We start from the raw sequence: 24,066 nt of genomic DNA on the forward strand, positions 1-24,066 counted from the left end.
TTCTCACTGTAAAAACATTTTTCTAGTTGGCAAGTATGCAGGATAATAAAGCTACAGCGGGGGAGGGGGTGATTCAACCGATGATAGATAGAGCAACCAGCTATCACTGAGCAGATTTGTTATGTTAGTGCTATGGACTGATGCCTTGTATGCTCTAAGATTTCTGACATGGATAAGCAGCAGATTTTTCCTATGGAAAAAAACATTGTCTACACAAACCCTTATTACATATAATTCATTATTTTATTTGGAAGGATAATTTGAGATTTTCCTACTTTTAGTGACAGAATATATGGATTATTTTAAAGACAGGATGCGAATATTATGCATAAATCTTTCTTTAAACTGTCATCAGCAGCAAAATAGTTAAACATAGATAGAAAGAAAAACTTGAAAAAACATAGTAACTCAAACATGCTGGTATTCTTGGACCACCAATCATCTCCGGACCTAGATAATATAAGTCTCTGTCTCTATAGTAGCTTCCTCTCTCTTGTAGCGAAGCAGGAACAGTCTAAATAATAAGTAAAACTCTAAGACTGTAAAACACTGGAGTTGTAGAAGTAACATAGAGAAATCCATAAGTAACTTCTTTTGACACGAACATCTGAGGTATCTTTTCCTTTAAATATGTCGTCAGTATACTGTAAACATATAAAAATATATAATAACTGTCACGATTCGGCTTACGGGTTGTGGATCCGCTGTGTCAGCGAGGGATTGGCGTGGACCGTGCTAGTGGACCGGTTCTAAGAGGCTACTGGTTTTCACCAGAGCCCGCCGCAAAGCGGGATGGTCTTGCTGCGGCAGTAGCAACCAGGTCGTATCCACTAGCAACGGCTCAACCTCACTGACTGCTGAGAAGGCGTGGGACAGAAGGACTAGGCAGAGGCAAGGTCAGACGTAGCAGAAGGTCGGGGGCAGGCGGCAAGGTTCGTAGTCAGGATGGATAGCAGAAGTTCAGGTACACAGGCTTTGGACACACTAAACGCTTTCACTGGCACAAGGCAACAAGATCCGGCAAGGGAGTGCATGGGAGGAGATCAGATATAGCCAGGGAGCAGGTGGAAGCCAATTAAGCTAATTGGGCCAGGCACCAATCATTGGTGCACTGGCCCTTTAAGTCTCAGAGAGCTGGCGCGCGCGCGCGCCCTAGAGAGCGGAGCCGCGCGCGCCAGCACATGACAGCAGGGGACCGAGACGGGTAAGTGACCTGGGATGCGACTCGCGAGCGGGCGCGTCCCGCTGTGCGAATCGCATCCCCGACGGCCATGACAGTGCAGCGCTCCCGGTCAGCGGGACTGACCGGGGCGCTGCAGGGAGAAAGACGCCGTGAGCGCTCCGGGGAGGAGCGGGGACCCGGAGCGCTAGGCGTAACAGTACCCCCCCCCTTAGGTCTCCCCTTTTTTTTGTCCGGTGACTGCCTCCCCTGGGATGAGGACACCGGGAAAGAATGGAGGGTTTCCTCAACGGCACGCAGTACAGCAGGAGTTGGAATGGGGAGGGAGGGCAGAGGGTGAAGCTTGGCACGGGGCAGGGAGACACAAGGACGGGGGCCATGAGGAGGCACAGAGGCTTGCCTGACGGGACTGGGAGGGGGGGGAGAGGCACTTCCTGTGGCAGGCAGAGTCCCAGTTCCTGATCTCCCCGGTGGTCCAATCAAGGGTGGGGGAATGAAGCCGGAGCCAATCTGGCTCCGTTGACCGCGGAAATGTAGAGCGGCTTGACGAGACGGGTCACCGGGATGCTGAATTTATTCACAAAGGACTCCAATATAAAATTTCCAGAGGCACCAGAGTCCAAGCAGGCCACGGCTGAGAGGGAGGAGTTGGCTGAAGAAGAGATCCGCACGGGCACCGTGAGACGTGGAGAAGCAGACTTAGAGCCAAGAGACGCCACACCCACGTGAGCTGGGTGCGTGCGTGCGTTTCCCAGGCATGGAGGACGGATAGGGCAATCCACCAAGAAATGCTCGGTACTGGCACAGTACAGACAGAGATTTTCTTCTCTACGGCGATTCCTTTCTTCCTGGGTCAAGCGAGACCGATCCACTTGCATGGCCTCCTCGGCGGGAGGCCCAGGCGTAGACTGCAAAGGATGCTGTGGGAGAGGTGCCCAGAGATCTAAGTCTTTTTCCTGGCGGAGCTCTTGGTGTCGCTCAGAAAAACGCATGTCAATGCGGGTAGCCAAATGGATGAGTTCTTGGAGGTTGGCAGGAATCTCTCGTGCGGCCAGCACATCCTTGATGCGACTGGATAGGCCTTTTTTAAAGGTCGCGCAGAGAGCCTCGTTATTCCATGATAACTCGGAAGCAAGAGTACGAAATTGGATGGCGTACTCGCCCACTGAAGAATTACCCTGGACCAGGTTCAACAGGGCAGTCTCGGCAGAAGAAGCTCGGGCTGGCTCCTCGAAGACACTCCGGAGTTCAGCGAAGAAGGCCTGGACTGTGGCTGTGGCAGGATCATTGCGGTCCCAGAGCGGTGTGGCCCAAGACAAGGCCTTTCCTGAAAGAAGGCTTACTACGAACGCCACCTTAGACCGTTCTGAAGGAAACAAGTCCGACAACATCTCCATATGCAGGGAACACTGAGACAAAAATCCACGGCAGAGTTTAGAGTCCCCATCAAATTTGTCCGGCAGGGACAAGCGTAGGTTAGGAGCGGCCACTCGCTGCGGAGGAGGTGCAGGAGCTGGCGGAGGAGATGGTTGCTGCTGTAGCAGAGGCAGAAGTTGCTGTAACATGGCGGTCAACTGCGACAGCTGCTGTCCTTGTTGGGCAATCTGCTGCGATTGCTGAGCGACCACCGTGGGAAGATCAGCGAGACTTGGCAGCGGCACCTCAGCGGGATCCATGGCCGGATCTACTGTCACGATTCGGCTTACGGGTTGTGGATCCGCTGTGTCAGCGAGGGATTGGCGTGGACCGTGCTAGTGGACTGGTTCTAAGAGGCTACTGGTTTTCACCAGAGCCCGCCGCAAAGCGGGATGGTCTTGCTGCGGCAGTAGCAACCAGGTCGTATCCACTAGCAACGGCTCAACCTCACTGACTGCTGAGAAGGCGTGGGACAGAAGGACTAGGCAGAGGCAAGGTCAGACGTAGCAGAAGGTCGGGGGCAGGCGGCAAGGTTCGTAGTCAGGATGGATAGCAGAAGTTCAGGTACACAGGCTTTGGACACACTAAACGCTTTCACTGGCACAAGGCAACAAGATCCGGCAAGGGAGTGCATGGGAGGAGATCAGATATAGCCAGGGAGCAGGTGGAAGCCAATTAAGCTAATTGGGCCAGGCAGCAATCATTGGTGCACTGGCCCTTTAAGTCTCAGAGAGCTGGCGCGCGCGCGCCCTAGAGAGCGGAGCCGCGCGCGCCAGCACATGACAGCAGGGGACCGGGACGGGTAAGTGACCTGGGATGCGACTCGCGAGCGGGCGCGTCCCGCTGTGCGAATCGCATCCCCGACGGCCATGACAGTGCAGCGCTCCCGGTCAGCGGGACTGACCGGGGCTCTGCAGGGAGAAAGACGCCGTGAGCGCTCCGGGGAGGAGCGGGGACCCGGAGCGCTAGGCGTAACAATAACTAATTAATGGGATGGGAAATGGGGGGGGGGGGGGAAGATAATATTTGTATTCTGTCTTTAATAAAATCCATATTTTCCGTCATTAAAAGGAAAATCTCAAATTTATAACAAGACAGGACGGCTTCATATTATGCTAGTTTAAAGCTTATAATTGGGAATTTATAAATATCAAAAACAGAAAGAATACAAATACATTTAATATAATGGAAATAAATAATATTAAGAAAGAATCATAGAAACATGAGATTCTGGTCTGAAATAAAAAGGATCTAAAAGTCGATTCTGAGCCCCAATTAGCTGCCTTTAAGATGTCAGCTAAAGAACCTCCTTATTGAACTAATTTAGTGGAAACTGCACTTCTGGTGGAATGTGCTCCAAATTGAGAACTGTCAATTCCTGCTAATTTCATAGTTTGACGAACCCATCTAGCTATAGTGGCTAAGGATACAGGTAAATTGGGTTTACAGAATGAAATGAGAAGTTGAGAAGGGGGGGGGGGGAGGTCTGAAGGATTCTGTACGACATTCGTAAGAACATAAGCAAAGAACTACGCATAGTTTCTCTTGATGAGGGAAATAAGGGTAGAAGACAGAATGTAAATTGGTCTTTGTTCTACGATGAATCGAGAATTGTACTCCCTGAGGTAAGTATTGTCTACGAGAGATGTCCAATGCTTTCACATCAGAAACTCTCTTAACTGATATGAGACATAATAAAACAGTGAGTGTGTAGGAAAGAAGCTTCAGTGATACCGATTCATTGTCTTCCCATGATATGAACATGTTCAGAAGTATGGATACATCCCAAGTGGATTGGTATTTGGGTTATGGAGGTCTACGAAAGCGTATGCCTTTTAATCATTTGCATATGAGAGGATGTCTGCCTATTTGGATAGAATCGATAAAGGCGTGTTTGGAAGAGATAGCCAAAAGGTATAAATCGTGTGATATGCTTTGCCTGAATCAATTGATGAAGAAAGAAAATTCAAGATGGAGTTAAGAGGTGCATGAACGGAATCAAAATCCTGTTGTGAGCACCAATGAATACAACTTTTCCAGGCTGATCGGTAAGCTGCTTTGGTACCAGGAGCCCAGGAGTCGGAAAGGATGTCTCTAGTTGATTGTGAAAGATTTGTGTCAATCTCTGTTGACCTGATATCAGCCATGCAATCAGGGGCTCTGATAGTATCGAAGGGTGATATTCCCGAGTTGTCTTGAAGAAGAAAGGGGTAAGATGGAATCACACGAGGAAAGTCTATTACCATCTCCAGAATTTGTGGGAACCATTATTGCATTGGCCACCAAGGAGTGATCAGGACAAGGGTGGATTGTTGAATTGACATCTCAAGTGGAACTCTGGGAATCATTCGAAAAGGAGGAAAAGCCTATAGTATTTCCGATGGCCAAAGTTGGAGAAAAGCATCTTTACCGATCGCTTCTGGATCCGGACACCAACTTTAAATTCCAGGGTTTGATGATTCAGACGGGAAGTAAACATGTCTAAGTGGAGAGGGCCCGAAAGAATATTGATCTGATGAAATATTGTTGGATCCAGTTTCCAATCGCTGGAGTCCTTCAGATATCGAGAATTCCAGTCCGCTATGTGATTGGATATTCCGGGGAGATATTCCGTTTTTAACACAATGGCCCTCCTTTATTAACAGCATTCCAGCTCTTTTTGTCGGGTTGTGTGCCTAAATTCTGAGTGTGAATTTTTTCGAGAAAAGAGTTGTATTCCCTACATTTCATCCAAAATCACTCGTCTTTTCTGAAAACCACTCTTTTCTGAAAATCATGTGAATTTTCTGGGAAGAAAACCCTACACTTTAAAGCATGTATAAAGTTTCCGAAAGTAGAGTAAAATACCATGAAAAAAAAAAAAAAAGAAACAGACTCCATGAGGGTTGCATGAGGGCCCGACGTCCACAAGTGGGGGGTTGTGCTTACAGCCCAACACCATGCAGGATGTTTGGCATTTGCCAGAGAACACCAAGATTAGCAAATTTGCCACTGGCGTCCTGTGCTCTTCACAGATTAAAGCAGGTTCAGACTGAGCACATGTGACAGACGTGACAGAGTCTGGAGATGCCGTGGAGAAAGTTCTGCTGCCTGCAACATCCTCCCGCATGACCGGTTTGGCGGTGGGTCATCTTGTCATGGTCATGGACTGGATCTGTATTTCTAGCACATCTCACAGTTGCTCAGTTGGACTTGGATTTGGGGAATCTGGAGGACAAGTCTACACCTTGAACTATTTGTCATCTTTCTCTTACCATTCTGTGTTACTGGACACATTGGGGGAGATTTATCAAAACCGGTGCAAAGGAGACGTTGCCCAGTTGCCCATAGCAACCAATCAGCTCGCTTCTTTCATTTTCAACAAGGCCTCTGCAAAATGAAAGAAGGGATCTGATTGGTTGCTTTGGGCAACTGGGCAACTTTTCCTTTGCACAGGTTTTGATATATCTCCCCCATTATCCTGCTGAAAGGGGCCACTCCTTTTTGGGAATACTGTTGCCATAAAGCCATAAAGGTGTGTTCTTTGTTTGCAACAGTGTTTAGGTAGGTGCCACAAGTGATATCCACATGACTGCTAGGACCCAAGATTTCCCAGCCTAACATTTCCCAGAGCATCACACCAACTTCTTATAGTGCATCCAAGTGTTGGCTCTTTCCCTGGTAAGTAACATGTATGCACCTGGATGCCAACATAATGTAAAATACACTGTAATTTGGCAGTGTTAGGCCTAAGGCCTGTGTGTTAGATCAATCCTTATGTATTTTAATTGTGAATCATGTCTAGTCCAAGACCTGAGTGGGAATTCAATCAATGTGTATTTTATATGTGTATGTGCATTTGTATTTTGTACAGTTTTATGGGGGGCTGTATTATAACCTGATGACCTGACAGGATACCTCTGATAAGGACCCATGACACCACCAGTCATAAACTCAAGTCATAAAAACTAAGGAGGAGATAAGAAATCTCAGTCCTAGACTAGTGCTTGGAGACACTTGGTGATTCGGAGGTCAGACACCTAGGCCTCAACTATGATGTTCCAGCTCCCACCTGATAGTCCAGCTCCCACCAGATCATAGAGAAATTGGATCAGATGGACTAGACTCCACTCTCCAGAAACATCAATAAGCCTTGGGTGATCCTGTTGCTGGACCACCATATACCCTTTCTTGGACCCCTTTGAGTAGGTATAACCCACTGCATACTGCCCCCCCCCCCCCCTTTCACACATACACACACACACACAAATGCTGTTTTGGAGATATTGTGACCCAGTCATCTCTGCACCACAATTTGACCCTCACACTCTCATTTAACCTATTTCGTTCTAACATAGCAAATTCAAGAACTGACTGTTCTCTTGCTGCCTAATAAATCACCCCCTTTAACAGGTGCCAGTGTACACCAATGTTATTCCCATCAATTATTTTCAACAATCCATAATGCTGCATATCTGCTGTAGTTTTCCACTAGTACAATAGATCTGTCATCCTATCGCTGTAACCCTACCCTCTAGTGTTATGGGATGACCCTATTGACCCTGTCTCAGTTGGTACAGAAAATCCAAATAGTGAGCAGCTGAAAACAGGAAATGTCAGTATATCTGTGCCATAGAGACAAAGTGAAAAACTGAAGCATCTCAGGAGTTTATACAAAAAATGATGTTTGAAAAGAAACTTTATTTTACAACAACACATTATGAGAATGAGTGTAAAACCATGCCGTATCTTTTTCTAAGTGGAAAATAGAGACGGACATGGTGTTGCATCAAATATTTGTTCCTGATTTTCCTGAATTAATGTCAATTTCCGCTAATTTCCTGTGCTTAGAGAAAAACAATAGCCTTGTGCTACGTATCTGGGTTCAGCTAAAGAATTCACCTGTTCACTAGAGCAGATATCACACATCCTGTTTTTAGTGCTCCTGGCTGTATCACGTGTACATGGGGAATATCGTACAATAATCTATTCAGTCTGCATATGCTTCCAAAAGTTAATAATTAAATTGCTTATGTGACCAAAGAGTTGTTAATGTATTTCTTTATTTACAGCAAAATGTTCCTGCTCCTGGTTGATGTGTAAAAGACTAGCCAGATGGCCGGTTTTAGGCCTATACCCATTTATTCGAATTAAACTGTGGATGAACAAATCCCAAGAGCCATGAAGCTAATGTGGCTAAATGAATGGCTGCTGCTACCTAATGTTTAGAGGTTATAAGGTCAGAGGATGAGCAGATCACCTTGCTTCTAGATTTATACCATTATACCTCCAAGAGAAAATAAATGATGATCTATTCTATTTCTACTTGCTTAAAGGAATATTCCTCCCCTAGACATCTTATCTCCTATCCTTTGGATAGGGGATAAGATGTCTAGAGGTGAAGTACCCCTTTAACACCATAACATTTAACGGGATGATCAGCTTCAGTCTTAAAACTTATGTGTCAGTACCACGCCGCAGTCGTTACCTGCTATTTACTTTCTTTATTCATTGTCTGCTTTTTAGTTTATTCCGTTAGTACACGGCTAAGACCATTGACTCCAGATTGGCAGCATTGCCTATGTTTGTCTGTGGTAATTGGAACTCAACCTAATAAAATAGAGGATGCAGTGTACAATCGAAAAAGAGTAATGATTTGGCTTGCAAATAGCATTGATCGTTCAGTCATTACAAGTCATACAATAAATTACAATTACACAAAGCAAGATAGTACAAAACATAGTGCGGGTTCCCTAAGCTATACATCGCACAGCATGCTACTCTAACACTCCGCTCAAGTCTGACAGAGAAACACCAAATTCGAAATAACCAATACAATACAATCTGTGATCTGGGGGAGGATGGGAGAGCAGCATGGGGGAATATGGGGGTAGGGAGGATCACAGGGCCAAACTACTGGCCAATAACTTCAGGGGGACATGGGGAAGTAGAGGGGACCTCACTCCTCTTGTTCATGGACGCCTGGGCTGTCCAAGATGGCATAGTCTCTCAGCAGGCTACGGATGAACCTGTGGCAGTCCCGGACAGACATGTAGCGTGCTACTAATCATAGCCACGATTTTTTCTGCAAGGTACAACCATATGTAGCTCAGCAGTTGCACTGAATTCATCAGATGCCAAGCACATTGGTGAGGAACATATATACAGTGCCATTCGCCAAGTGGTTTTACTGACAGGTGACCTCTATTCTTCAGTTCAGTTTACAGTGATACACAATTTATATAGTGTTTTGTTTTACTACTTTAAACAAATTGAAAGAGACGCTTTACCCCAAAGCAACAGGAACATTTTACAACTACACAGAAAATGATTTGCTTCGAATTTTGTCTGGTGAACACTTACATATACTTCAAGGAATGTGTAAAGTAAACAGCTTGATCGGTCCTGGTTTTTCTCGTCTTTTAAGTGGAAATTCCTTTTGAGCGTCAACGCTGACATGGTTTGGATTTTTTTTCAAGGGCCCCTGCTAGCACCTAACAAGGTTATTTACTATGTATTACCTATGATTATAACATAATACATAATATATATCATTGTGATAACACACATTAAATATGCAATCATAAAATACCCAAATCATTCTGTAATGGACATAATTACTTTTAAGTCTGGTGTTACGATATATACATGGGATCATGTATGACCACATAAAAGAATCAGATTACTGTTCGATATATACACAATTACAGCATTTTATCTATAGCTACAAATCAATTTAATGTAATGTAATATTGATAGCTATCCTTAAGCTAGAACAAAGGTCACAAACCTTTTGTCCCTTGTAAGCTACATTTAACTGTGAATGAGGGTTAGGGGGCCACATTGGACCCAAACATGGAGGAAAATATTTTATACACGGCCGGGTTACTATAGTAGAGTCTTGTAAGCTGGTTACCAGTAAATCAAAAAGAAAGACATTATATGGCTCAAGGACTTTTCACAGTCTAGCTTGAATTTCATCTCCCATTATAGACACACCAGGGTGACCCTTGGATGATTTACAGTATGCATAAACCCTTACCTAGAGTAGCCAACACATCTAGGCTCACATTAGCTGCAAGTTTGAGCCTATACATTCAAACAATGTCACAAAAAGAAAATACTGAGGCTGATTTCAAGTTATGGAATCTTTTATTCTCTTTTCATATTTAAAGCTAAATGACAAATTCTGCTGCCATTCTGAGAGCTATGCATTGTGGGTGCTCGAATATAAGTCAAAAAGGTTGCAGAGAATTAGCAAAACATGGCGGCTTTGACACACAAATACTGTTTGATATTGCAGCTCATCTTCATTTGAGGCTCCGTGCACATTATGCTTTTGACTTCTATTTGACATAGACAATGGCAAATGTTCCCGACATATCCTTATACTTTATAGAGGGATATGTAGCCCAATTGAAAAAAAATTCTGCATAATATATATATTTTTTTACTATATACAGTAGCTTTTTATAGAATATCATAGGCCATTACCCTATAACATACTTTTCTATGTGTACTTTCCCAAAAGGACATTCTTTTTGGCCCCCATGAGCTGAAGGATACACTTAGCATGTATACCAGGAGCTTTTCCCAGAATAAATGCTAAGCTTTACTAATAGAAAGTGAACAGGACTTAAGTAAATAGGGGTGAGCTGCAATACCACACACAAACTGTAGACAGGTGTGTCACTGTATTTGAGAGAAACCAGCCATACAATCCTTGTAAAGCTAGGTTTCCACACAGGTTTTTTCTGGTGTTTTTTTGCGTCTATTATGTGAGCAGGATTTCCCAAGTGTCAACGGGAGTGCGGAATCCCATAGTAGTGTATTGGGCTTTCATTTCAGGTGGAATTCCACCGTGTGAATTGACCCTAATTCTGTGCAGTACCTACTTCACTTGGCCATACACATATGACTGATGGGACATGTCACTAGCATACAGGGGCTTTTACTAGTGGACATATTAGGCTGTTTTTGGCTTATGGTTTCCACTTTTTTTTCTTCTTCTTCTTGCAAATAAACCACAAAGGTCAAACAGCGTTTTTTGTTTTTTTTTGTATAAAACCCCCCCACAGCAAATAGATGTTAGCCGAAGGGCAATAGGGATTTCTGAAATGTCAAAACCCACTTACTTTGTTGTTTCTTCTTTCAAATTGGCAGCTTGTTGAGAATATGGCTGCTTTTTTTTTTTTTTTTTTTTTTTTTTAAACAAAATCTTGGGGCTTCTCTTAGAGGAAAAAACAAACAAACAAACGTCATGTGGGTTTAGCATTGGCGTTTTTTGGGGTTCCCCCTGTCACGATCACACCCTATCGGTCCAGCCAAGACATTAGAGAGAGTGTGATGGTGCAAGGGTATCCACTACTAGTCCCAGCAAGTCACCAAATGAACCCTTAGATAAACGTGTTTCCACCAGAGCTGAATTCAGAAAGGTGAGCTCATATATTTAGAGATCAAAGACCAGAGCTGATTAATTAAACATTTAATCTGATAAAAGGTATCACAGTGCTGACTATATAAAAATACAGAAACAAATGACATACAGGTATAAAAATATACAGTGGTCCCTCAACATATGATATTAATTGGTTCCAGGAGAACCATCATATGTTGAAACCATCATATGTCGAGTACATATGTCTATGTAAAAATGGTAATTGGTTCTGGTGCCTCGGAACCATTGTATGTTGAATACATATCTCTATGGGAAACTGCCAATTGGTTCTGGGATGACCATTGTATGTGGAGTGTATGGGGAGTGTTTAACAAACCAGGGTGCCTCCAGCTGTTGCACAACTACAACTCCCAGCATGCATGTACAGCCATTGACTGTCTGGGCATGCTGGGAGTTATAGTTTTGCAACAGCTGGAGGCACACTGATAGGGAAACATTGATGTATGGGGTGTATAGTGTGTATATGTATTGTATGTGATGTGTGACATCGCATACAGTACTGTACAGTTCTTTAAATACCTTCAGGGGAGACAGAATGTCCTCCATCACGATCCTGCTGACTACAGCTCTATAGGAAAGGAAGGGGAGCAGCTCATTGGATGCCTGCAGCAAGATGCTGCAGGCTATTGGCTATGGCTGCACTGGGGGGGGGCGGGGCTTACACGGAGCTCACAGTGGAAGCCTCCGTGAGTTAGCAGGACAGCATGTGAGTAACAGGAGGCAGAACGGGGCACACGGGGCACATTAAACAACTATCTGTCAGTTGCTGAAGTTGTCAGCGCTCTCAGATAGCTGTTTGTACGATGGCCCCGACACACAGCAGCATCATATCTCGAGGCTGCCTTCAACATACGATGGGCTCTGAGAGGCCATCATATGTTGAAATGATCATATGTCGGGGCCATCATAAGTCGGGGGATCACTGTATAAAAGAGTTTTGGCAAGGCAAGTTCATAACACAAAAGATGAAGTTCTTACAGCATGATGATATAGCAGTCCTTGTCAGTGAGAGTGCTGTTCTTAGGATGGTCTTGTCAGCTTGTCGCACAGCATTGAACAAACTGAGTCTAGCATTGTTAAATATTATATATCTGCCTTTTTGGAAGGGAGACTCCATTCCCCCCTCCCCGCTGATCCCACCAGGGGGTCTTCTCTCTTCCTGGCCCCTTATCTGTTTGATTATATGATGGGACCAGAGTGCATGACTTCAAAAAACCTTTGACTTCAAAGGAGATGTAAACAAACAGCCAGACCCCCAATAAAATGCAATACACAAACCCACAGTCTGAATGACCTCTCACCCATGGCTTGGATAATGCATCACACAGTTATAATTATAATACACATATAGGATTTTAATAATCAGGCCCCCCCCCTTTCTTCAATAGAAATTAGTCACATGATAAAACATTCAGGACTACAATCCACTATTTAAAAAATAAATAAAAACCATCTTCACCTTAAAAATGAAAACAACAAGGCAGTTTTTGTAGCCTTTTAAGATAAAAAAAACTAAACAAGTGGAAACCTAGCCTAAGGCTACTTTCTCGCTTGCATTTTTCAGCCAGTATTTTACATAATGATTTGAAAGTAAGTAAAAAGTATGAAAGATAGATTTGTACCTCTAGTCTTGGCTTACGAACACTGATGACTCACAAAATACTGCCACGTGAAAGTAACCGCATACACATACACATAGCCAGGCTGTGAGGTCACATAGCTGACAACAGAGAGGAGCTGTGTGCATGTGTCCGTGCTTATTCTGCACTGAACTTATGTCTGGAAGCCAGGACACAGATTAACCCCCATTCAATGGGAACTAATCCACGTACAAAACTGCAGCAAAATCCTTGCGATAAAAGGGTGCGTTCACACGTGCATATTTCTGCTGCAGATTTAGATTGTGTCATTGGGTAGCAAAATCTGCTGCAGCAAATGCAGTAGATAAAATAGCGCATGTGTGAACGTATCCAAAGAGAAACACTGCAAAACTCAGAAAGTACGCTTCAGAGATCTGCCATGTATTTATTTTTTTTTTATTTTTTTTTTATTGAGTTTAAACAAATGTATCAAACAAAGCATATGTAATCCAATAATACCGGGTAGAGTATTTTAGTATTATAAGCGGACGAAAGATGACATAGAGACCTGCTCGCACGTCATCCCACAACTGTTCTTTTGTGTATCGCTTGCTGGTACACGCCAGAGCATGCTAAATCAGAGAAGAATTTGGATATACACTACATAAACTACAGAAAACTACAATACCATGCACCAAGATTTTATCCTAGTTTAGGCCGCTGGTCTCCAAACTGTGGGCCTCCAGATGATTTATTGTCTGACATTTGTCTTCATTTGTCCCCTCAAAAAAGTAAAGTGCTGTGGTATCTGTTGGCACTATATAAATAAATATTATTTTGATTATTATTATTAGATATTCATAAAAAATAAAAAAAATAAAAAAAAACTATGGTAGCAAGGAAAAGCAACTAACTTAAAACTACAATACCACGCAGATTTTAGATTAGTTTAGGCCGGTGGTCTCCAAACTGTTGGTCTCCAGATGTTGTAAAACTGCAACTCCCTGCATGCCTGGACAGCTGTTGGCTGTCTGGGTATGCTGGGAGTTGTAGTTTTGCAACATCTGGAGGTCCACAGTTTTGAGACCACTGCTTTAGGTAATAGATTGCCCTACTTAGTTAAAGGGATTATCCATGATTATAAAAACATAGCTGCTTTCTTCTAAAAATAGTGTGGTGGCCCAGTACAGGAGTGGCACCCCTGTACCTACTCCCTTAAATGCCTATGCTATGCAGTATAATGTACATAAAATGTGTTATAGCATCAACCCATTATAACCCAGTGAGGTATCGGTGACTATGTTACCTAAGGGTGACCTATAGGACCCCTTCTAGTCTCCCCCATTTAAAGGACAACTGCAGCAGAATTACACTTATCCCCTATCCACAGGACAGGGGATAAGTGTTTGATCGCGGGGGGTCCGACCGATGGGACCCCCCTCGATCTCCCTAACGGGGCGCCGGCATTAGCACCCATGGTGACGTAGCGTCGACCTAAAGGTTGACGGTGACGCCCCGTCTACTCCCCGTCCCCATACAGTTCTATGGGGGATGCGGGGAGGCACGAATGCTGCCTCCCCGCCTCTCCCATAGAGATGTATGGAGGAGGCGTGCCGGCCGCAACGTCATGCTGCATGGGAGAGCCGCGGCCCCGTACAGGAGATCGCCTTGGGCCCCAGCGTTCGGAATCCCCGCGATCAAACACTTATCCCCTATCTTGAGGATAGGGGATAAGTGTTTGTACCGCTGCAGATGTCCTTTAAGCCCTGGATGGAGCTAGTTCACTCTCTTAGCTCCTATGCTCTTCTCTACTAAGTGCAGCAAGGTCAAGTCCTAGGTGTGTGTCTGGAGTCCTAAAGAGACCTAAAGTCTACCACGCAGCCAAGGATCCTAAAGTCCAGTACCCCACAGGTCAAATCAAAGCCTGGTAAGCTACAGAAGGGGTGAAGTCAGTCATAGTCAAGTCAGTCCAAGTCAATCTGTTTTCAGTCAGCGTGGCTCTGCAGCAAATTGACCCAGTCCACCATAAGTCCCAGCAAGCCCTGTTGTCTCTGAAGTCAATGGTCACCTCCGTGGACCCATCCAAGCTGTATAGACTGTTACACCTGTCTGACTCAGTAAAGCTGCCATTGTTACGTAACTTGGCGTCAGAGTCATCATTTGCCCTGGTGCCTAGCCCAGGATCCAGCTGTATACCTTCAGGTGGTATAGAGGATAAACCACACCCTGGCGTCACAAACACAATGGGTTAATGCCATCTGCCCCTAGGGTAATTCCATCTGCCCTCATCACACCCTCACCACAAACAGGATACGGGTGTGCGCCTTATGCCCAATGTACCCCTCTCCCCCAGTCTGAACTGTGTACAGTATTGCAGAGTAAAATTTGCATGCCGATGCAAAAATGCCGATGCGAACAAAGTTTGCACCAGAAAGTGTACGGGACTTTGTCAGTGAAAAGTGTTTAATCTGAGGCGCTTGTGAAATAGAGGAAGAGGTGAAGAAAAGTCTGTTATCTGCCATTGTGAACTGTCCTAGAACTGTACCGACCAGGTGTAAAATCAGGTCCGAAGTTATAATACATAACAAACCATTGCCTCTACCTGCCAGGGTTAAAGATGTGCTGGAGAAGCATGCAAAAAATGTCCCTGGGCGTGGAAACCATGTTGCTGTATCGATGCCAAAATGGAACGGTAAAGATCCGCTCCTTATTGCTGGGGAAGTGGAAGTGCACCGCTGAAGCACTTCCAGCCAGGCCCCAATTTTCCCGAAGCCCTCCATAAACGGAGCAGCGCTGCCGGATCCACTCAGTTTTCCTGAAGTCTGCAAGTGGAGCAACATGGCGGAACAGGCAAGCACGAGGTCGGAGAGTCCCAAGATGGCAACGGAGGACCGGAAAGTTGCCATGGCTGCGGCGCAAATGTTTCAGGAGCTGGCAGATCATCTACAACGGATCTCCATTGGGGCCGAAGAGGCCTGCTACCAAGTCCTGGTGCCCGAGGACGATGGAGACTGGCCAGCAACCCCGGCGGAGGGAACACCAGCATCATCTTGAGGAACATCGCCGGTGTATGTGTCCCCTCACCACCGGACCTGGGGATCCATACAGAGGAGTGAGAAGTGATTACCCCGGCTGAGGCCGCTTTCTCTACCCCTTCTTCTACCCCTAACCCAGGGCAAACTCCCAGGTCCAGAAGTCTGTAGTACGTCCCCGGTCACCACTGTTGTCCCAGTGGCTATTTGCCGATGAGCCAGGACTGATCCAGTACATGAGAGAGCACCTTCTTCCCCTGCCAGGGAAGCCCCATTACCCAGTTCCGACGGCCCAGTCCGTGAAGGCTAGGAGAGAAGCCCAGGTGGCCGAAATTGAAGAGGGCATGAGGGCACAAATAATGAAGGCGTATGGGCCAAAGCTGCTACTGTATGACGAGCTACAAGTGCAGCAACACGACAACAAAGCATTAGAGGCCCTGTACATTAGAATGTTGGACCATCCCCAAGAGGGAGAGCCACCCCTGGAATGCTGCAGAGCCACAGTTGAAAAATTCAACAAAGTGCAGGGGTTTGGCACTCTCATGGACTGTCGTCATGGTGGGACCATTCTTGGTCAATTGTCGGGCAGTGCAGAGAGACTATCTTCCCTGACCACTGCATTCTGTGGGGAGATCGTGACATACACTCCTGTTCAAAGTATGAGAGGAGAGTGAGAAATCCGAAAATCCAACACAAATTCCTTTTGCCTACTTCCCATCGGACAGCTGGGACACAGATCCTTTTGGTTTGCTGCAACCTAAAGTCAGAGGTACTGTCCAAGAGGAAGTGGTCTACTTGCCCGAAGGGCATGTCATGGCACCAGTCACAAAAGTCATCTGCAGATGTGCCCAGGCCTACTCCTGTGGTCGAGGAGGTTTGGCCTAATCAGCAGGCACCAACCAAAGTGCCTTGGCCTACTCCTGCTGAGGAGGAGATTTGGCCGGCCCAACAGACACCAACTACTGTTCCCCTAGTGGCGCAAGCTGCTGCAGCGCAAATGGTTGTTACCATCAGCCCCACCATTACCGAGTCTACCTTATCCCGGGTAAACTGGAACACCTCAGTGAGTTCATTGGAGGGGGGCACAATCCCCTGGACCCCATTATATGTCCCAGCTTCGGAAGCAGTCCGACAGGCGAGGCTGGGATGTCAAATACCCAAGCTAAAGAGTCTACAAGTGATAGTGACAAGTAGCAAAATGAACTTTGTTTTGTGAAGAGCTGTTGTTGTTTTCAGGTTCCTGCAACGTTTAAGAAAAGCGCCTGGTGGACTTCTGTAACCAAGAACTTCTGTAACCATTTGCGTATGTGTACGTGCCCGGCTTTTATACGTGATCCTTTACTGAGAACTCTAAAACGTACCAGAACTGTGGAGTGGTACTCCAAAAATATATATGTTCAGAGTAATATATTTCCGTTTATATTTTTGCATAGGTGATGCAAATGTTGTACTATATTGTATAAGGCACAATGTAATAAATGTATAGAACGTGTTTGTACAAAAAAAAATTCTGAGTATTTACTGTTTTTGTCCATGGAAATTTATATAGAAGGTATTCTGACTAGGTCAGGAGAAGAGCATTCACTACCTCACTGCCATGACAGTTACCAGCTAGGTACCGAGAGTGATAGTACCTTTGTATATTTAGTAAGTTTAGCATAGATATTGCTAACATCATGTACATAGTGTTTTGTATAGAAACTAGTCAATTGTCATGCCTAGTTAGGACTGTAGCTAAAATGTATATTATCCAGTCCATATGTAGTCAGAAACGTGTAAATGTCTAACCAATTTTCCTGTCTATCGTGTACAGGGTACTCTACTGGCCAGAGGGTTCCCCTGAAGCATAGGTGAAAACGGATAGAGGCAGAGTTACCATGTATAGGTAATCTTGTATTATTGTTATATTGTCTAGTAATGTGCATAGTGTTCTGGGGAGAAGTAGCTATTGCCGAAGGGCCCCAGCAGCGAAGGCATTCAGGTAGAAAGCCTCCAGCAGCCCGATCCGTATCAAATGTATGCAGTTTCAAGACTCAAAACTTCACATGTCTAACCATCCCAATTATGAATACCCTCACAAAAGGAGCATGAAAAGGACATTCTCACCAATGCCATCATTCCTCAGACCTGAGAAGAACATTCGGTATCAATGCCCCAGGAACCGTTTGTATCACCAGGCCCCAGTGGCAACTTTATTGTCATCTGCCCTCCAGGACTGGGCTCCGAGGATGACTGTTAAGAGGGGGAGTTTGTGGTGGCCCAGTACAGGAGTTGCACCCCTGTACCCTAGCTGCCCTGTCTGGCAGACTCCATACAGCGACCCCTGGGCCCTCCCTGCACTTATGTTCTACCTACTCCCTTAAAAAGTACCTGACACTAAAACTTTTTCTAAACGTACTCAGGCTATGTTCCCTAACTATTCCTATAGACCCCCCCCCCCCCCCCGTCCTTAAAATTTAAAGCTTAAAAAAAGCTTTAAAAATCTCTCTTCTTGCTCACATAGTGTGAGCTGCCGGCAGGAGGATGTGGATGTGCCCCAGCAGGCGCTACGGCACTGAAGCCTCACTTCGCCGAGGAGAGCGGGGGGTGCAAGTGAGCCAGCATTTGCAGAGCCCCGCTTGTCCTCAGTGAACAGAGCCCTGCTTGTCCTCAGAGCCCCGCTTGTCCTCAGTGCACAGAGCCCTGCTTGTCCTCAGAGCGCCGCTTGTCCTCACTGCACAGAGCGCCGCTTGTCCTCACTGCACAGAGCGCCGCTTGTCCTCACTGCACAGAGCGCCGCTTGTCCTCACTGCACAGAGCGCCGCTTGTCCTCACTGCACAGAGCGCCGCTTGTCCTCACTGCACAGAGCGCCGCTTGTCCTCACTGCACAGAGCGTCGCTTGTCCTCACTGCACAGAGCGTCGCTTGTCCTCACTGCACAGAGCGCCGCTTGCCAGTACCCCACAAGTCAGTCATAGTCTGCCATAGTCAAGTCCGTCCAAGTCAATCTGTCTTTAGTCAGCGTTGCTCTGCAGCAAATTGTCCCAGTCCACCATAAGTCCCAGCAAGCCCTGTGGTCTCTGAAGTCACTGGTCACCTCCGTTGACCTAGCCAAGCTGTATAGACTGTTACATCTGTCTGACTCGGAGTCATATTTTGCCCCCCGTATCTAGCCCAGGATCCAGCGGTATACCTTCGGATGATGTAGAGGATAAACCACACCCTGGCGTCACAAACACAAGGAGTTAATGCCATCTGCCCCTAGGGTAATTCCATCTGCCCTCATCACACCCTCACCACAATAGCACCACACTTGTCTTGGTTGCATGTGGTATTACAACCCGGCCCCAAGTTCACTTAAATGGAACTGAGTTGCAACAACATGCACAAAGATTTTATGTTAGTTTAGGCCAGTGGTGAACAAACCGTGGGCCTCCAGATGTTGCAAAACTACATCTCACAGCATGTCTGGACAGCCAACGGCTGAAAGTTGTGGTTTTGAAACATCTGGGGGTCCACAGTTTGGAGACGGGGGGGCAGACCACTGAGCTCTTCCGTGATCTCCTGAACCGGACCCGGCTTTGGTGTGAGGAGCGAGTGTGGTAGATGGCACGTGCTCCATGAAATAAATGGTGCGTACGTTGTCTGGTAGGGTAGATGACACGCGCTCCGCGCTGAGTGAGATGGGGTCCCAGCGGTCAGTCCCCCCCCCCCCCCCTCGATCAGCTATTTATCCCCTATCCTGTGGATAGGGAATAAGTTTATTTTGGCCAAAGTACTCCTTTAAGGTAATAGATTGCCATCTGACAGATGGTTCCATGAACCCCCCAGAGTATACAGGTATACAGTCAATGAACGATTTGTCGAACGGAGATGCTGGATACTATTTTGTGTCCTTCAGGAACCTATTTGACTTTGTATTGTGCCATTATTATCACTGTTGTAAAGGAAATCCCCAACTAACATGTTTAGAAACTGCTTGTCTCCACTATCAATATCCTTTCTATTGCCGCTTACAGCATATGTTGCTATGGACACCGGTACTTGTATTTCTTTTCTTAATAGAATTGACCTTTCAATATGGCAAAGCAATACATAACCAGGGAAACACAGCTTAAAATGTTAATATGCAATGCTCTATATTCTCGGGAGTGTTCATTATAGCCCATATTATATCTCTAATAAAACCTCTTTGAGAAGACCACCCAAAATTGGTGGTTGACTTGTCAAAAAAAATAAAAAAAATTGCCTGTATGCAAAATTTATGGTGGAGTGAAAATCTGCTGCATAAAATCTGGTCTGGATAAAGGGGTGGTCTTCTCAAGGGAGTGGTCTCCTGGAGAGGTTTTATATAATGCATTACTAAAGGAGCTTTATTGACAAAGTATATCGCTAGGATATGCTAAGACGTAGAAAGAGTGTGGTCCTGACTATTGGGACCCCCACTAAGCCTCAGAATAAAGGGACTGCAACATGGCTCCTTTATAGTGTTTCCCCACCCATTGGCATTCTTGGCCACCTACTGTACAGGGGACTAAACCATATCTTAGTTTAAGGGGTTATCCATGATTGGAAAAACATAGCTTCTTTCTTCTAAAAACAGCGCCACGCCTGTCTTCAGGTTGCGTGTGGTATTACAACTTGGCTCCATTCACTTCAATGAAACTGAGTTGCAATACCACGCACATACTGTCGACAAGAGTGGCACTGTTTCTGAAACAAAGCAGTCTTATGTTTCTAACCCTGGATACCCACCATTATTTTTGCATTTCCCTGCACAACGGGTGCTCAGAATAAGGCTGAATACATATCGGTCCATTCATTCCCCAAATTGTTAGAGTTCTGCAGGGATAGGACTGATCAGAATGCTATAGTATATCGTAGCCATATGCCATAGTGTTCTATGATAGGTATACCCCTTTAACCTGTGACAAAGAACACCTAATTTTATAGTGATTTAGTGAACACTGAATTCCCCAAAGTGCAAATGAGAACACCTCAAGAATTCATGAAATCATGGCTGGACCTCAGTATCCATAAAGCGGAGGAAAAGTGACGTTGCCCATAGCAACCAATCAGATCACTTCTTTAATTAAAAAAAAAAAGACCTCTGAAAAATGAAAGAAGCAATCTGATTGGTTGCTATGGGCAACGGCACCACTCTGGCGGGCAGGGCCCTCACTCCTCCTGCTTGTATATTGTGCAATATTTTATTGTCTGATATTTGTCTTCATTTGTAAAGTGCTGGGGTATCTGTTGCCACTATATAAATACATATTATTTGGATTATTATTATTAGATTTTCATTAAAAAGCTATGGTAGCAAGGAGAAGCAACTAACTTAAAACTACAATACCACGCACAAAGGTTTTATGCTAGTTTAGGCCGGTGGTCTCCAAACTGTTGGTCTCCAGATGTTGTAAAACTACAACTCCCAGCATGCCCGGACAGCTGTTGGCTGTCTGGGCATGCTGGGAGTTGTAGTTTTGCAACATCTGGAGGTCCACAGTTTGGAGACCATTGCTTTAGGTAATAGATTGCTCTATTTAGTTAAAGGGGTTATCCATGATTAGAAAAACAGAGCTGCTTTCTTCTAAAAACAGTGCCATACTTGTCTTCAGGTTGCATGTGGTATTACAACTCGGTCATTTCAATGGAACGGAGTTGCAATACCATGCACAAAGATTTTAGCCAGTGGTTTCCAAACTGTGGGCCTCCTATTGCAGTAGGAGGCTGGACCCTAATAATGTGATCCTCACTGAGCATTTGTTAGTTCTATCAGCCCCTGGTATCTGTTTAGTTTCACTTTTAATACTAATAAAAAATATATATATATATAGCACTAACCAGGGTGGTGGCACTAACCAGGGTGGTGCACAGACATTTTGGAGGGCAGGGGCTCAAGTTAAAAAAAATAAATAAATTGGGCAAGTCACTGTGTTTAGTATGCCTATACTGTGCGCAAAACGCTGCAAAATTCAATAATGTGCTTAGGGCATCAAATGGCAAGTGCAGAAAAAGGGCAGGGGCTCAAGCCCCCTTTTACGTCCCTGGCACTAACAGATACCCCAGCACTTTACAATTATGGGGGGGTTCAAATAAAGACAAGTTCCAGAAATTACAATATTACACACTAAATATTCAAACAGGAGAAGACAGGGCGCTGCTCGCGAGAGCTTAGGCTAAGTTTCCACTTGGTTTTTTTTCTGACAGTTTTTGGAATACGGCCACTGCAGTTTTTGAGCCAAAGCCAGAAATGTATTAAAAAGGAACAGGACATATAAAGGAAGGACTTATACTTCTCCTCCCTTATGGATCCACTTCTGACTTTGGTTCAAAAACTAAGGTGGCAGATATCCAAAAACTGCCAGAAAAAACCCCCAAGTGGAAAATTAGCCTTATAGTCTCTGAGTAATAAAAGAGAACACCTCACTCACACTTCTACTTCTACTTACGTCTCTTTGTTGGGTTTGAGTGCCCCGTCAGATGTGCCAGGCCAGTGTTCTCCAAAGTGGCGACGGGGGACATGTTTTTTCACAACGGAGGAAGAGAACATCCAAGGTAGAACTCTCGGGTCGCTCCGTGGTCTCCATCTCAGAAAAAACATTGCTGTCTTAAAGGGTTACAGCTTCGACTTCGGATTCCCAGCTGACGGATGAAGTAGAAATCGCTGAGAAGAAGAAGTTCTTGTTCAACAAAAATACCAGCTAAAAATCCTCGAAACAACCAAGGGAACTGCCTCTCCCCAGTGTCGAATGTCCGGCAAAACTGATCCGGCTGCTTAGGAAAGGATCTGTGGGAAAAAAAAGGTTCTCGGTTGCTCACAGAATCATCCACGTGTAAAATATTTAAGAGAAACAGTGTCTGGAAGCTTACAGCAATGCTTAGCTAAGCTAGTGATGATAGCTACCGTGCGACTGGCGTACAAGTCCCTGAGAAGGTTGTTTCATGTCCCATTCACCAGAGGGAAATTTTCACGGCAGGAAATTGCTCACAAACCAGAGATCCTTTCCAGTAGCTTCTGCCCTTTTGACATGTGTCATCACTTGTAGAGGAGCAGTGACTACACCCACAGTCCCTTTAAGGAACCTCCGGCTGCTACACTGTAGCTATTTCAAGATAAATGGCAAGCCTCTTGCAAAGGCCTGTCCAGCACCCAATCAGACAGGCGGAGAGGTGGGGCTCGGCAAGCAATAGCTCATCTACGAGCAAGGGGAAGAAATGGAAACTGTTATCTTGTTTCTGCACCTCGCACACCTACTAGATGTGTATTATCATGCGCTTACACCACTGCCTCAGACTACTGCCACCTCCACTCAGAGCTTTCCTTCTCACCGTATCTCACCGTAGACCGCTGCTTTACGACAGCCGCAGCCTCGGCTGTATGACATATACTACGCCGAATCTCGATCTGGGTGACGCAGATGGCTTCACGTGATTACATTATATTGCTGAAAAAAGGAACGATCATGTATTATAGTTACGTCACAAAAAAAAAAAAAAAAGGACCATATATCTACTATTACTACAAGCTGGCACAGATTCTATCAATTGTTATGTAGATGACGTAGGCAAGAAAAGAGAATATATGTGTATGCAAATGTTGAGATACAAATGACATCTAGCAACATTTGCCTCCAGCTGTTGCAGAACTACAACTCCCAGCATGCCCGGACAGCCTTCGGCTGTCCGGGCATGCTGGGAGTTGTAGTTTTGCAACAGCTAGAGGCACGATGTTTGGGAAACGCTGGGTTAAAGTATCGTTATAATGGATGTGCTTAGCCCTAGAGCTGATTTCTTCAACATCTGCTGATGCCTTTATTTGCTCACATATCTCATGTTACAGGTTACATAGAAATTTATAATAGGGAGACACAGTGTTCTTGGCTTTAAATTGTGGCAACTGCTTTTTTTGAGATGTAAGCGACTCACTCTGGCTTTCACTTTTTGACAGGGTCTATATTTATTTGCTTAATTTATAAAATGTGACTTTTTAAGTCTTGCACACAAAAAATAGCATTTTTAAGCAACACAGGGGGGGGGGGTTATTTTATACCACAGGATAGGGGATAAGTGTCTGATCATGGGGGGTCCAACTCCTGGGACCCTCCCAGATCTCCTGACCATGGTCGACACGCCCCCTCCATGCAGCTCCGTGCATGGAGCGGTGTCCATTCTGTGCATGGAGAGAGCCAGGAGCTCGGCCAGAGATTGTGTGGGGTCCCAGCAGTCGGACCCCTGGTGATCAGACCCTTATCCCCTATCCTGTACATAGGGGAAAAGTTGATCAGTACCAAAGTACCCAGGACTCAAGTCCTGCAGGAATGCAGAGGAACGTCGTTCCTTTGCTTTTTCCAGAGGAGGAACGTCGTCCCTGTTACATTAGTCCTGCAGACCGACCTCTGAATTATTCTTACCCTCCCTCCGTCTCCTCCCCTGGCC

General features: G+C 45.3%; 1 protein-coding gene across 5 annotated transcripts in view; it reads right to left on the reverse strand.

Annotated features, from left to right (window-relative positions):
* GLS2 (glutaminase 2) overlaps window positions 1–22,931 on the reverse strand; it is a 91,415-nt gene extending 68,484 nt beyond the window's left edge. The window contains exons 1-2 of one of the 5 annotated variants that reach the window (XM_056562394.1): window positions 22,535–22,931; window positions 22,080–22,417 (exon numbers count right to left, since the gene is read on the reverse strand). In XM_056562394.1, the coding sequence (XP_056418369.1) occupies window positions 22,080–22,231 (152 nt within the window). In that variant the 5' untranslated portion in view covers window positions 22,232–22,417; window positions 22,535–22,931. Of the gene's footprint in view, window positions 1–8,063; window positions 8,185–8,938; window positions 9,021–22,079 lie in introns of those variants that run through there. The other 4 variants (XM_056562393.1, XM_056562392.1, XM_056562396.1 and 1 more) reach the window with 4 other exon arrangements.
* Between the last annotated feature and the right edge of the window lie 1,135 nt (window positions 22,932–24,066).

The sequence above is a fragment of the Hyla sarda genome, chromosome 2, assembly GCF_029499605.1.
Source record: "Hyla sarda isolate aHylSar1 chromosome 2, aHylSar1.hap1, whole genome shotgun sequence".
In the NCBI taxonomy this organism is placed as follows: Eukaryota; Metazoa; Chordata; class Amphibia; order Anura; family Hylidae; genus Hyla; species Hyla sarda.